At 40.9% G+C, this 14,629-nt stretch overlaps 2 protein-coding genes and 1 long non-coding RNA gene across 5 annotated transcripts; 1 reads left to right on the top strand and 2 right to left on the bottom strand.

The window, feature by feature from the left end:
* Positions 1–1,203: 1,203 nt before the first annotated feature.
* On the bottom strand, positions 1,204–3,444 carry LOC143904764 (uncharacterized). Its single transcript, XR_013259037.1, has 3 exons — positions 2,277–3,444; positions 1,713–1,799; positions 1,204–1,500 (listed from the first exon to the last, which is right to left on the bottom strand). It is a non-coding gene; the product is annotated as an uncharacterized LOC143904764 (long non-coding RNA).
* Positions 3,445–3,927: 483 nt separating this feature from the next.
* LOC143904734 (uncharacterized) lies at positions 3,928–6,638 on the bottom strand. Of its 2 annotated transcripts, none has more exons than XM_077419612.1 (4): positions 5,993–6,638; positions 5,878–5,908; positions 5,142–5,231; positions 3,928–5,007 (listed from the first exon to the last, which is right to left on the bottom strand). In XM_077419612.1, the coding sequence occupies exons 1-4, from the start codon at positions 6,136–6,138 to the stop codon at positions 4,945–4,947; spliced, it is 330 nt and encodes a 109-aa protein (XP_077275738.1). In that variant the 5' UTR covers positions 6,139–6,638; the 3' UTR covers positions 3,928–4,944. The 2 variants fall into 2 exon arrangements, with proteins under 2 accessions (XP_077275738.1, XP_077275736.1); XM_077419610.1 differs by having other exon boundaries at positions 5,142–5,234; positions 5,993–6,518.
* A 471-nt stretch (positions 6,639–7,109) lies between these two features.
* LOC143904733 (uncharacterized) lies at positions 7,110–14,357 on the top strand. Of its 2 annotated transcripts, none has more exons than XM_077419609.1 (2): positions 7,110–10,727; positions 10,786–14,357. In XM_077419609.1, exon 2 carries the CDS (start codon positions 11,758–11,760, stop codon positions 12,409–12,411), a length of 654 nt encoding a protein of 217 aa, XP_077275735.1. In that variant the 5' UTR covers positions 7,110–10,727; positions 10,786–11,757; the 3' UTR covers positions 12,412–14,357. The 2 variants fall into 2 exon arrangements, with proteins under 2 accessions (XP_077275735.1, XP_077275734.1); XM_077419608.1 differs by having other exon boundaries at positions 7,110–10,863; positions 10,996–14,357.
* Positions 14,358–14,629: the final 272 nt, after the last annotated feature.

Raw genomic sequence — 14,629 nt, 5'->3', positions numbered from 1 at the left:
GTCCATCCGGATCGTAAATCATCATCGGGTCTGCTTCCGAGGATGCCACTGATGAGGACCGCACCGCGAAAAGCTAAAAGTTTATATCATTAGTGGGTGTTCGTGCGACAGTTTTCGAGGTGACGCGGTATCTCCTATACGCGGTGACTTTGGGCATCGAAAATCACGTTGATCCATTGCGCCGGCGACGGGGATGAGGACCGTGTCGAGAAAACCTGAAAATAAAAGAGAATTAGTTAGTTAATGAACCCTCGGTGTTGGGACTTAGCCGATTGAGCGGGTGTCGCGCCATCTTGGCCCCACGTTGACCCAGCCTGGCGATTGATAGCACAGATCCGAGAGGAGACGCCCCAGATGGAGACCACCTGGCGGGAATTTAATATTTAGGGAGAGTTAGAGAATCATCGTATTCGTACTTACCTGCGCGAGCGGGTGACGTCCAATCTCTTAACCGGGACGATGTCGGAAGGCGATCACTATCAAATCTCTGATAACCGGCGATGGTGAAGAGGACCACCTGGCGGAATTCTGAAATTTGAATTGTTTCGACAAATCGAGGAACCATATCATAGCTCACAGTCAATATACTTACCTTCTCGGTAGAAATAGGTAAAACCGAGTGGCGACCAATGACTTTTAGGACAAATAAGCGTCTCTGGTGACCAGATATAGCATCGTTCGGTTACAACCTAACCTAAATCGAGTCCAACCGCACTACTATTATGATATTTTTTTAATTAGTAAATAATTAAATACAATTAAATCGTGCGTGTAAAATCATGTTATATTATTATAATTATTGGGATGTTGTGTAATGTTTGTCACTATGTTTGTTTTCAATTACTTCATGATGGACTGTTACTTGACTAGCTGGGTCCGCGAAAGGACCACCTTGTAAGCTAAATATTGAAAAAAAATACCAAGTTTTTCTTGAATATCTCAAAAATTATAAGGCAAATAAAAAAATGTTTCAGATAAAAGTTGTTCATATTAATTAGTAGAAAAAGATGATACCATAAAAAGGGGGTTTCTATTTAAATAATTTGACTTGGATCCTATTAGGCTTAACACAGGTCCCGGGTTCAAAATCTAATAAAATTGTCTATTGGTCCTCCTTGAGCTCTCCAACTTTTATTTGAAACATTTTTCCAATAAATTAATACTTTCTGAGATAATTATAGCGGAAGTGATTGGCACACGAAATAAAAATCACCCTGTTTATTTCATACATAATTACATATTAAAACATAAGAGTACGGGGTTAAGTATGACGTGTTCCGATATTCACTGTCTATACTAAAAATCTATGGTTAATGTTATACATACACTTTAGATTTTCAGTACTGGATATTAAAATATTGGAACGCAGTTTATACCAAGTTTAAATTTTTCTTACTTATGTATCTAATAAATAAAGTTGTCGCTCAGAAGAGTTTGATAGAAATCAAACTGCTTGGTGCTGCTCTGCGTGAACTTCCACTGATGGAAAGCAACGTAACACTGCAACATAATACAAAAACAGTAATTATTATTTACATTTAATTATATATTTTAAACATAAAAGTAAGTTAAGTATGAATCTGTATTGTCATATTCAGTATCTATATACTGAAAATCTGTAGTTGATGTTACACGTATACTTTGGATTTTCAGTATTGACGATTAAAATTAGAAAGTATGGTTTATATCAAATTTAACTTTTTCTTACTTACATATTTAATAAATAAATCATTTGCTTTTTTATCAAACTGCTTGGTGTTGCTCTGGACTGCATAAACATCCACTGATGGAAAGCAATACTGTAACATATATATAGCATAAGAACAATAATTATTATAAAATCATGTAAATGGTTAAATAATTATGGTTAAATCATTTAATTAATGATTAAACTGCTTTTTAGGAGATTTGGGATCGGCATATTTCAGTCACGTATCTCCAAATAAGGGCTCTAGTTGGATTAAACTGTTAAAAATTTTGAGGTTAAGTTAGCTTCAAGATTTAAGTATGAATCCTTTAATAAATAATTTCATTAGAGACTCGTTCAATAAGGTTATAAAGGCAAATATATATATTTTAAGATGATCATTGAAATGGTTTTTATGATATTAACGTGGTTTTTTGCAGACCATTATGCCACGTAATCCTTATTTTTGGATTTAAAGACAAATCGCCAAATATATATGTACAATGTACATATTAGTAATAATTATACAAAAATACTTTTAAAAATATATTTGTGTGTGAACAATATTTATTAAATAAAGAAAAATTACCTGAAATTAACACGATAGTTTCTGTGCGGTGTCGTACACGTGATTGCGTGATCCCACGGAGCCATGCAAGAGACAGCGAGAGAAGATCGGGAATGGTGGGGGTCGGTGTTGCGACCAAGCGCATAGCCACACACACTAGCGTTCTTCCCTCCACTTACGCACTCAGAAACGTTCTGTTTATTCGTGTGACAAACTCGTAATTTGAAAAGTTTAATATTGATTATATAAAAAATATAAATTTTAAATTTTATCCATTTATTTTATTATTAATTTACTTACTGGCTCTTAATTAAAAATTAATTGTATATATAATTACCTTTTATTATTACAAAACAAATAACAAGTTTATAAAATTAAATACCACCAATTATAAAATTTATCTTAATCACTTTTATTCCCCAAAAGTACAAGTCAGTCTCTTTTGATTTCATCACATTTTTTGATTTAGATTTTTCTTTCTTTCAGTCCAAAATTCTTTAACTGGTATATATTATCTGTGCAATACGTATGATTGTGTGATACCTTAATAACGTCTTAATGACGTCAATAAGATGTCATTAAAATGTCATTTGACATTATTTTGCTACTTAAAGTATTATATTTCAACAATATATTGCAGCAATATTACTGTAATATTTCAATATTATTTAAAAACGTGTAATACATCAATAATATTTCTGAAATATTTCATTGTAATACGTAATATTTCCGCAATATTGCAATATTACTGCAATATTTCTGCAATATTATGTGCTGTGTGGGTGTTCTTCTGGATAAATACGTCTAATGCTTGGTTTTAATGTGTTTTCTAGAATTGCTACGTATTCTTCGGCGTTCATTCTTGGTGTTATTTCTACAATATCCATTAGTCCACTCAATGTCATGCTTCCCCAAAATCCTGCCGTAATTCTTCCACCATATCTTTTGGGAAGAACGTATTTTGGATTTAAACGTTCTCCACGAGGTCGCCAAACGAGATATCGTCCATCTTCTGCGGATGAAAACACTTTCTCATCCATCCAAACTACTTTGTTCCACTCTTCTTGAGATAAGTTCAAGTATTCTGTTGCAAATTGGATTTTTCGATTTCGATGTTCTGGCTTCAATTCAATTTTTTTCGCTGCGGGACGCGAATAAATACCAGCAGTATGTAAACGGCGTCTGATCGTACTTTCAGAAATATTTACATTCCTGTCGTGTAAAACTGTTGCAGCTGCTTCGAAAGGATGCTCATCGATAGCTTCAACAATTTCTTGATCTTGTTCAGGTGTTGTTTTTTTTTGGACGTCTATTATTTTTCCGATAATCCCGTAAATTCTGTACTCCTCCTTCTTCATGCTTCTTTATCCATAAGTAAACGGTTTTTTTGTTGTATCCAGTTATTTGCATAATTTCTGTCCTACTGAATCTTGCTTCATATAAACTAACTATTCTTCCCCTGTCTCCTTCTCTAAGATTTGCAAATCTATTACGCTCCATGACCGGACTTATTATAACCTTATAAACAATATGTAACAAAAGACATACGATATATATATATATATATATATATATATATATATACACGATATGTTTATTATTATTATTACAAAATCAACATCAGATAAATTACATTACTAACAGTGGATGCTCTGGTAAATTTTTAACTTTCTCTCCAAAATAATATTAAAAATTTACCAGAGCATCCACTGTTAGTAATGTAATTTATCTGATGTTGATTTTGTAATAAAAAAAAGTTATTTAATATAATTATTACTGATGATTATAAACATTACTTGCATTAATTAATATAAAGTTCGTAAGCTATCGAGATAGACTGACTGGTGTTGGTATAACGCCAAGTTTTCCGGGTTCAAAGACGGAGTCTGCATAGAAGTTAAAAGTGTAGCTCCAGCTGAATGTTCTGTAAATATGCACTTACCACAAATGCATTGCACGTTTTATTTTTAAAAATATAATTTACTATTTATTCAAGATTTAACTTGTAGTTTCTATATAGTTACACTAATGAGTTAATGTGGCGAGAAACATATGTTTCGCAAGACACAATATTTTCTAATTTTTTTTGACGATACGAGAGAAAAGTATGAAAAAGAGAAATCTATATAATTTGGGAAATGTAACGTTCATTAATACTTATGTATTATTTATAAATAAAAAGGTTTTTACACGGTTTTGAAAAAATACATTTATTTTAGCTCTAATTGTAACTTCAATATTACACTTAATATCATCACTTTAATATTATCATGTAAAATTTATTAACAATATGTAATTCATACAATTGAAAATTTAATTGACTACACCGGCAATGATTATAATCGTTGTGACAAATCGTCACCGAATTTTGACAAAGGATTCTGGTCATTCTAAAGTTGATGTAATTTTAGACGGTTATAATATAAGCATCTTAATTAAATAATTACATTTATTGCGAAAAATATTACCTCAGCCAGGGTAATTAAGATGTTTATATTATAAGTATCTAAAATTACATCAACTTTAGAATGACCAGAATCCTTGGTCGAAATTCGGTGACGATTTGTCACGACGATTATAATGGTTATCACGATTATAATCATTGGCAGTATAGTCAATTAAATTCTCAATTGTGTTAATTATTGACTGGCGAAGTAAATGTTACTTATTTGATACATAATTTATTTTCCTAATTGCTAATATCTGTTTTGTGTTCCTTATATTTTTGATTCTGCAAATCCTTTGGCAGCTTCTGAAACAAAATCAATCATAGAAGAATATTAAAAATAAAGAAGTAAGTATATTATAAATAAAGAATATTATAATAAATGAATTGAGAGAGACCAGCGTTCATTTTCATAAACAAGTATTTGTCTTGCGACTTACCTGATAGACACGTCTTAAGGGACAATATTGGTAACTGCTTTTTCCTGCCTTCTTTACTGGCTTTATAACGCTCGAGGAACTCTTTGGCAGCTTCTGAAACAAAATCAGTCTCTGTCACATCTAATGCCGCATCAACTCTCATTCGATAGAAAAAGCTCCTGTCAGTTTACAGATTGCTTGTTTCGGAGCTGAGTTCATAACGTGATTTATTTATTAACTCAATAATTTATTTATTTATTTTATCATTAAATATTAATTAATTTATGTATTAATAATTAATGATAGAATAAATAAATAAATTATTGAATTAATAAATAAATCACGTTATGAACTCAGCTCCCAAATAAGCGATCTGTAAACTGATATGATTTTTGAGTAAATTAATTAATTAATTAATCAAATTAGAATCAAAGCCATACATAAATATATATATATATTCCAACTTGTTTAACTGCGCACCGATTATTTGTCGCACTTGAAACACAGCTATCCTTGGAACATTAATTAATTAATTAATTTTTAATTAATTATTAGTAAATAAATTATTAAATTAATGAATAAATCACGTACTATGAACTCAGCTTCCGAGCAAGCAAACTGTAAACTGATATGATTTTTGAATAAATGAATGAATAAATTTTTAATTAATTAATAATTTAATTCATTCATTCGTTCATTCATTCATTCATAAATAATATTGTGTCAGCGACAGTATTATTTGCACTGATAGACTTACCAATATATTTGGAATCTGTATTTCCTGCATTCTGCAAAAAAGCACAAACAGTATTATATAATTGAAATAAATTAAAAATATATCTTGTCACTTTGTATATTTATTTCAAACTTACGTCGTCGTTGTGTCAAAATATGTGCGCCAAAAGACAGCTGGGGACAGCGTTGCCGTTTCTCGATCAGTCACGGTGCACGAATAGTTAGAACGTTGCACGCGTTTTGAATGCGTTCCAAAATGCATTAACTTTAGTGGACCAGGCATTAATGACGTTGAGTGTACGCGTCGAACGATCTTGAGCGCGCGGCAGAAGAACGATCGCGAGCGGAACACGACCGGAAGTTTGCGGACCCCTCGCTAAGTAGCACAATTAATGAAAAAATATAAGTAACTTTGATCCGCACTTTAAGACGAAACAAGCGAGTAGCGATTCAAGCAGCGATTTAAGACGGAGAGAGCCGTGCTGTCTTCAGACGAAGATTGATACGCGACTATGAGTTTCGGCTATGAGTTCTGGCCCACGACTTGAGGCTAGGAATCCTTAGCAACGACTGACTGTCCGGCGAGCGAGTTCGCCGTTTACTCAAGAGGGTTGTTTTTCAGGAACAAACGAGCGATGAGAGCTGAATCGCTATTCGTCCGTATGATCACATCACGCGTCACAACAGCCGTTTCCGTGCTTCGACAAATAAGAGAGCACTCTCGTAACGCGTGATCGCGATCGATGGGCTTCGAGGGCGCGGGGATCGCGGGGAACGTATGTTTCGAACAAGTTCGACAGAGCTCGAACCACATAAACATCGGTATTTCTCGATGTTAAATATAATAATGTTTTCGAGCCGATGTTTCGCGTAGGAAAGTTCGACGGATCTCGAACAGTACAATTTCATGTACTCTGTGAGAAATGCTTGTAGAAATTCAGCAGCGGATGACGGCTTTTTACTTCCATGAAACGCTCCAATAACGAATGGTTCGACAAACTGAGTTCCAACAACTTTACCTAATATGGGCCACAACTGACTCTTAGAACTCTTTGATAGAGGTAGTCCATCGATATTAATGTTAATTTGGAGAATCACAGAAATTTCCGTGTCAGCATTACGCTGCAGTGTTCGAGATTCCGTTACCGTTGCGCCGCCCGATCAGATGGCAGCATCGATCGGATATCGACTCCGCATCACCGCTGTAGTTCGCGCCCGCACGGGCGTGCTCATCGCCAACGTCTTTCTCGCGATCGAGGCAATTGTGCAAATGGCCGCGCAGTGATCAGACGCACGATGTGTGCTCTGTGCATCTTGATTGTGACTATACACATTGAAGTGCCCACCGCAGTGATTACAGCTGCTGAGATACTGCATTAACATGTAAAGCGACCACACATCCAGCTTTACTCAGGATACATCAACACGACGACTCAGGCTCACATGTGCGCGAGTGCCGACCGCCACGTGTCTCACCGGCTCACGGGCGATTCATCGAAGAGGACGGCAATTAATATAGCTGCCTCGCCCACTCACGAACGATACACAAAGACTTCTTATACAAGGACTTCTTATGCTTAGTAAAATCCGAAAGACTGCCCACCACCCTCAGGTCAGACTGTATATATCTCTTCTCATATTAAATGACGGCTCAGACTGTGGTCTGAGTTACACAAGAAATAAAGTGAATAATTAGTGAACACCTTCCACGCGCGTCCTTCTCATCCCGCTTCCATCGTCGGGATTAATCAGCGATTTCGCGAACATTTGGTCCTTCGAGCCGGATGCGTGGAACTTACAGTGTAGCTCGGACACATCTCATATGAACAGGGCATGCCTTCCACGACATGCCACGTGGACATTATCGCGCGCTTCCGCGAGTGAAGTACAGCCATTCTCACGCGCGCTCGCAAGTGTTACGAAAACATGCTCACGCGTTCCCGCGAGTGAAAGTAGACTTGTTCACGTGCTCAATACATGACATTGTAGATTCTCGATTCGCGTAGTGTTGTCCTAACGCGTCTCTCGAACGTTCTCGCCTCATGCAGTGTTTCTCATACGTGTCTCGACATTTCTCAGGTTTCTCATCGTGCGCAGCTCAGGGACGGCTCAACATGACGGAACCCGCAAAGGCGGGTACGGGCGGTACGGACACCATGATGCCACAGCTCGAGATACCACCGGCTCGCACATCGGAACGCCAGGTTTCACCCGTGCGCTTGCCCACGGAGCTCATCCTAACTGAACCGACTGGCGGCGGTGCGGAATATTGGCGACACGCTGCCAACTTGTGCAGAGGACATGCCGTTAGAGGAGGTCATCCAAATCTCAATGCATCTCGAAGAAGCGAACAAGGCGTTTCTCAAGGAGCATGCATATCTTGAAGCTTCATAGCCGTCGGCGCTCATTCAACAGCAAAGCGCACGTTGACAGCCCAGCATGTGGCAGCTCAACCGGCCCGCACGGCAGCATCTAATCTACTCGTGCGATTTCTGCAACGGCACTCACTTCATTGTAATATGCACGTAATTTAGGGATCTTTCAACCGACGATCGACAAAAATTAGTCATACTACGGAGGCTTTGGGTCAAATGCCTCGGCCGTCACAACGTCCGCTCATACCAGAGCTCACGTAGGTGCAAGAAGTGCGCCCACCGACATCATACGATGCTGCATGAGGCACATCAGACCGACTCATCATCGAAGCCTATCACCAGCTCAGCTGCGTCAGCTCAATAGGAAGATGGTGCAATCGTCGCTCACTCATCATTGGCCGCTCATTGCACTCAACATTACTAGCTACGGCCCTGGCTCAGATCAGTTCATCTGTTCATACTCAATGCGTATGGCCTCTCATTGATTCAGGTTCAGAACTTGCCTTTGTTTCAGAATCTCTCGTTCGCCAGCTCAACATCACCCGTCATCATTACGTCATTCTCATCACTGGAATTGGTGGCGGAAAGGCGACGCAAACGCGAGGAACGAGGAGGTTGCATTGCTTAAGCTCCTCCCACTTCACTCAAGATCAGACGTCATTATTCAAGTTCACATTCTGCAGACGTTAACAAACATCCTGCCATCTTTCAACGCTGCACCACAGGAATGGCCGTATCTCACCAAGTTGACCTTGGCTGATCCAGATTTTCTAACACCACGGCCAGTGGATATTATCATTGGAGCTGACTCATATGGGCAGATCATCAAGCCCAACATCATCAAACAAGATACATTGATGCCAATTGCGCAGCTCTCAATTTTCGGATGGCCCGTTCTCAGACCTGTCGACACATCATCAACGGCATCTGCTACAGTGCATCATGCATCGGTTCAGGAGAGGGAAGATGCTCTCGACGAGCTACTGTCGAGATTTTGGACTCAGGAAGAAGTGCCTTCGAGCAACAATCTTGAGCCTACTCCTGACGAACAAAATGTGAAGAACATTTCAAGAGTACTGTCTCACGGGAATTAACAGGTCGATACACAGTTCGACTACCCCTGAAATCATCACTTGATACTCTTGGCGACTCGTATCTTACTGCGCATCGATGTTTGCAAGGTTTACAAAGAAGATTCTCCCGAGATGACAACTATAGACGTCTGTATCACCAATTCATGACGGAATATCGAGATCTCAATCACATGAAGAAAGCTTCACCCGCTTCCAGTCAGCACACGCAATATCATTTGCCACATCACGGAATGCTTAAACCAGACAGCGCAACCACGAATGTACGTGTGGTATCCAATGGCTCGAGCGCATCTACATCTGGCCGTTCCCTTAATGATATTATGCACACGGGAGTCAAGTTGCATTTAGACGTCACCGATGTTTTGCTCTGGATCCGACAATTTCGGCATTTAGTTGCCACTGACATCACCAAGGAGTATAGGCAGATCAACGTGCATGACGATGACTAAGATTTACAACGGACTCGCTGGATAGATGAACAACTCAATAAAGTGCCATATCACCTAACAACGATCGATATGTTGATGACAATTCTGGAGGCGACAACACCTTTCAGCAAGTAGTAGAATTCAGCACTGCTCAACGGACTTGTACATGGCGGGCGGCGTCCCATTAGCAAGGTGGCACGCGACTTATCAAGACGAACTCACTGCGGTTCAAGCAGAACAGGACCAGGACTCACAAACGACATTGACGATTGCGTAACCAAAGGACTCGGATTACGATGGCTTCCCCAAGAAGATTTATTCACATTCTCAACAAGGATCTTGTTGCACACCGATCATCTCACCAAACGCCTCGCTTGGTCTGAAGTGGCTCAGAAACTCGATCCACTGGGCTTTGTATCACCAGTGGTGATCAAGGCGAAGATGCTCTTGCAGGAGCTTTGACTACATGAAGCTCCAATGGGATAAACCACTGCCATCCCAGCTCTCATCACGGTGGCTCATTATCAGAAAAGAACTCACAAGCTTGCAAGCTCTCAATACCTCGGTGGTACAACCAAGGTAGCACCTCTCAAACCACATAGGGCCTTTCGTCAGTGGAATTTCACGGCTTTTCTGATGCTTCTCAACTGGCAATGGCTGCAGTCGTATTTATCACCGTCCACGGCTCTAATGGCGCCACGATTTCATTGGTGTGCTCCAAAACAAAGGTGGCACCGCTCAAACGGCTCACCATCCCGAGACTTGAACTCACCGCAGCACTGCTGCTCTCAAGACTCATGCAATACGTTCAAGCCACCTTGAAGTTGAACGTCACAGCAACTCACCTGTGGACGGACTCTGTTGTGACACTCACGTGGATCAAAACTCATGCATCGCGCTGGAAGGATTTCGTGAGAAATCGAGTGTCTCAAATTCAAGAGCTCACTGCGAACGCACATTGAAAATACGTACCAGGTACGTCCAACCCAGCCGACTGCGCATCACGAGGATTAAATACTGCTCAACTCCACAGCCACTCATTATGGTGGACGGGACCACCGTGGATACTCACCCCTGAAGCGTGGCCATCACAACCCGCGCTTTCGGACGAGTTGAGTGCACTCGAGGCTCGGCCAGGCACTGCGCTACATGCGGCCGCCTCTCAACCGGGCTATCACTGGCACCTGATATATAGGTACTCAACTCTCAACAAGTTGTTGAAAATAACAGCTCTTTGTTTCAGATTTATATCGCTTCTGGGAAGGTGCCGACGCACGCCACTGGACTTACACTCAGCTTTGGAGGAGGCCAGATTGTTCTGGATTAAGGCTACTCAAGCGGCATACTTCACGCACGAGATCAAGATGCTCACGGCCAACTCGAGACTCCCAACCGCTTACGCATTCAGTCGATTGACTGCGTATATAGACGCTCAAGGGATCATCCGAGTTGGCGGCTGCCTCAACCACTCAGCACTAGCTCAAGACAGCAAACATCAGGCGATTTTGCCCCGCCACTCTCGGCTCTCAACCTTGATCATTTCACACGCCCATCTGCGTACCATGCATGGAGGAACACAGCTGACATTGGCTCATGTCAGGCAAACATACTGGATCATCGGCGGACGGGCTCCGGTGAAGTCTCATATTTTGCGGTGTGTCGTGTGTGCTCGGCAGGGGGGGGATCCGTGCTCATCAACTGATGGGCCAACTACCTCTCTCTCGGGTTACGCCGTCACGTCCGTTCACTCCCACAGGAGTTGACTATGCCGGACCGCTCATCATCAAAACCTTGGAAAGGACGAGGAGCGAAGACATGCAAGGGATGGATCTGTGTGTTCGTCTGCTTCTCCACCTCCGCAATTCACCTTGAAGTAGTCAGTGACTACTCATCAGAAGGATTTATAGCAGCCTTTCGAAGATTCTCCGCCAGAAGGGGAATTGCTCAGACCATGTATTCGAACTGCGGAACAACATTCATTGGAGCAGACGCCGAGCTCTAGAAGATGTTCATCCAGAGTTCCCAAGAACATCAACGAATCGCTCAAATTTTACAACGTGATTGCACCAGATGGGAGTTTAATCCACCAGGCGCTCCACACATGGGGGGCAAGTGGGAGGCGGTGGTGAAATCCGTCAAGTTTTATTTGAGACGGACTATCGGGGAAACTCTACTCACGACGGAAGAACTCACAACGCTGCTTACGCACATCGAGGCCATTCTCAACTCACGGCCTTTAGAACCGCTGAGTGACGACCCTGAAGACGTCTCAGCGCTCACACCAGGTCATTTCCTCATTGGAAGTCCACTCACTACCATACCCGAGCCATCTCTGATTGACATAGCAGCCTCACGACTATCTCGATGGCAACTCATCCAGCAGCGGATTCAACAATTTTGGGCACAATGGTCGGCCCATTATCTGCAACGCCAGCAGGCGATATCCAAGTGGCATCATCCCAACAACAACATCAAGGTGGGTTCCATCGAGCTGCTCACCGACGAACGATCTCCACCGTGCAAATGGCCACTCGCCAGAGTAACAGCTTTGCACCCCGGCAAGGATGGACTCACCAGGGTGGTTACCCTGAAGACCGCCACCACGACACTCACTCGGCCTAGTGCCAAGCTTGCCATAGTGCCCAGTTCAACCGCATGAAGGATCAAGAGTAAGGAATCATCAACAAGGTTGCTGATGGCGGGCGGAATGTTCGAGATTCCGTTACCGTTGCGCCGCCCGATCAGATGGCAGCATCGATCGGATATCGACTCCGCATCACCGCGGTAGTTCGCGCCCGCACGGGCGCGCTCATCGCCAACGTCTTCCTCGCGATCGAGGCAATTGTGCAAATGGCCGCGCAGTGATCAGACGCACGATGTGTGCTCTGTGCATCTTGATTGTGACTATACACATTGAAGTGCCCACCGCTGTGATTACAGCTGCTGAGATACTGCATTAACATGTGAAGCGACCACACATCCAGCTCTACTCAGGATACATCAACACGACGACTCAGGCTCACATGTGCGCGAGTGCCGACCGCCACGTGTCTCACCGGCTCACGGGCGATTCATCGAAGAGGACGGCAATTAATATAGCTGCCTCGCCCACTCACGAACGATACACAAAGACTTCTTATACAAGGACTTCTTATGCTTAGTGAAATCCGAAAGACTGCCCACCACCCTCAGGTCAGACTGTATATATCTCTTCTCATATTAAAGACGGCTCAGACTGTGGTCTGAGTTACACAGGAAATAAAGTGAATAATTAGTGAACACCTTCCACGCGCGTCCTTCTCATCCCGCTTTCATCGTCGGGATTAATCAGCGATTTCGCGAACATGCAGCAATACATTATAGTTTCTGTATCTCAACTGTTCCTTCAGTACTCTCTCTAAGCCATAATGAACATATATAAGTACATACCTCCAGCGAGAGCCTGTATATCAATTCTGTTTGGCGTGTCACATAATGTCCTGGCATAAAACGGAAGCTCAGAATGACCAAATTTCTTTAACCCTCTCAAAAGATTGTTCACAAGGGATTGAGGTATTTTGTTTTGGATTGCCCAATAAGCAAGAAAATTTTGAAGATCAGTTATACTAGTGGGACAAGTGATAATCGATTGAGACTGATTCTTCATCTGGATATCTGTATTAGTCAGTGTCGGTCTTTCATTGATTAGCAAATTGAGATCATCTGCGTCATCAAAGCGTTCAAGATTATTAAAGAAATCATCAATTTGATGACAAACGTCATTGAGAATATTAGAAGCACGAGTTGTTGGCGGTGAGCATGAAGGACTAGACGCAGCATTATTCGCTGCATTTGCTAAATAATCGAGATCCGCTTGCACAAGGGTGCGGATTCGTCGCCTTTGCTGTTTTCGCAAGAGCTCAAGGAACGGTTTCCACCGTCTCAACGGAGGTACCATGGCATAATCTAATAATGTATCAATTAACCCTTCAACTATTAAATGGAATTAAAACACGGAATAGATCAGTAATATTACTTTTTCTACTCACAACTTTATCCAGATGTAGAGAAAATACTTTATTTATATTATTTATTACTGCGCGTGTATTACTCGATATAACCTGAAAAGTACATTGTGTATTATATAGTCACGTACGCTTTATGATATATGCATATGTATATATATATATATATATTAAAAATATAGAAAAAGCGAAAGTACATACTTTACACGTGTATTAATTACACTTTATACAGGGTGCCCCAGAATTCTTGGTACTTTTTTCATATTTAGATAGAGCGAGCCAAACTGAGTCGAAAACTCATGTACCATTTTGCAATTTTCGCGATAGTTGACGAGTTATTAATGATTAAAAATCGACGTATTAGCCCGCCCTCCGCCAAATCCAAGCGCGCGGCGAGATGCGGCCGCCCCGCGGTCGGTGCGCGGGCAGTTGTTTACTACAAGCGGCGATGATTACGCACGAGCGGCGCGTAACGCCGGGCCCCTGTCCTAAGCGATGATAGTTTCTCGCCTTTTTTAAATAGAAATAAAATTTTCTAACAACATAGAAAATTTTTTTGTGCGTACGTATGTACATATGTGTGCACATGCATACACAAGAAAATATCAATTCTACTGCTTAAAAAAACGATTACTCAATTTACCTTTCTTTTTAGTAAGTAACGGTTGTCTTTAAGCAAGAATATTTTCATGATAATAGTCTTAAAATGTACAAATTTTAGAAAGAGTCTGTATTATGTACTCGAAAGAAGAATTTATACTTCTTCAAAGAACATAATGAAATTTTATCAAAGAAAAGTCAAAATAATAAATAAAATAATATGAGGACCGTCGAGATTAAAATAGGAGAAGGCTATGAGGGTCAGACGCAGAT

The sequence above is a fragment of the Temnothorax americanus genome, unplaced genomic scaffold (assembly GCF_048541705.1).
Source record: "Temnothorax americanus isolate GAGA-0224 unplaced genomic scaffold, ASM4854170v1 Scaffold57, whole genome shotgun sequence".
Classification (NCBI taxonomy): domain Eukaryota; kingdom Metazoa; phylum Arthropoda; class Insecta; order Hymenoptera; family Formicidae; genus Temnothorax; species Temnothorax americanus.
This window is presented reverse-complemented; position numbering and strand designations above follow the sequence as displayed.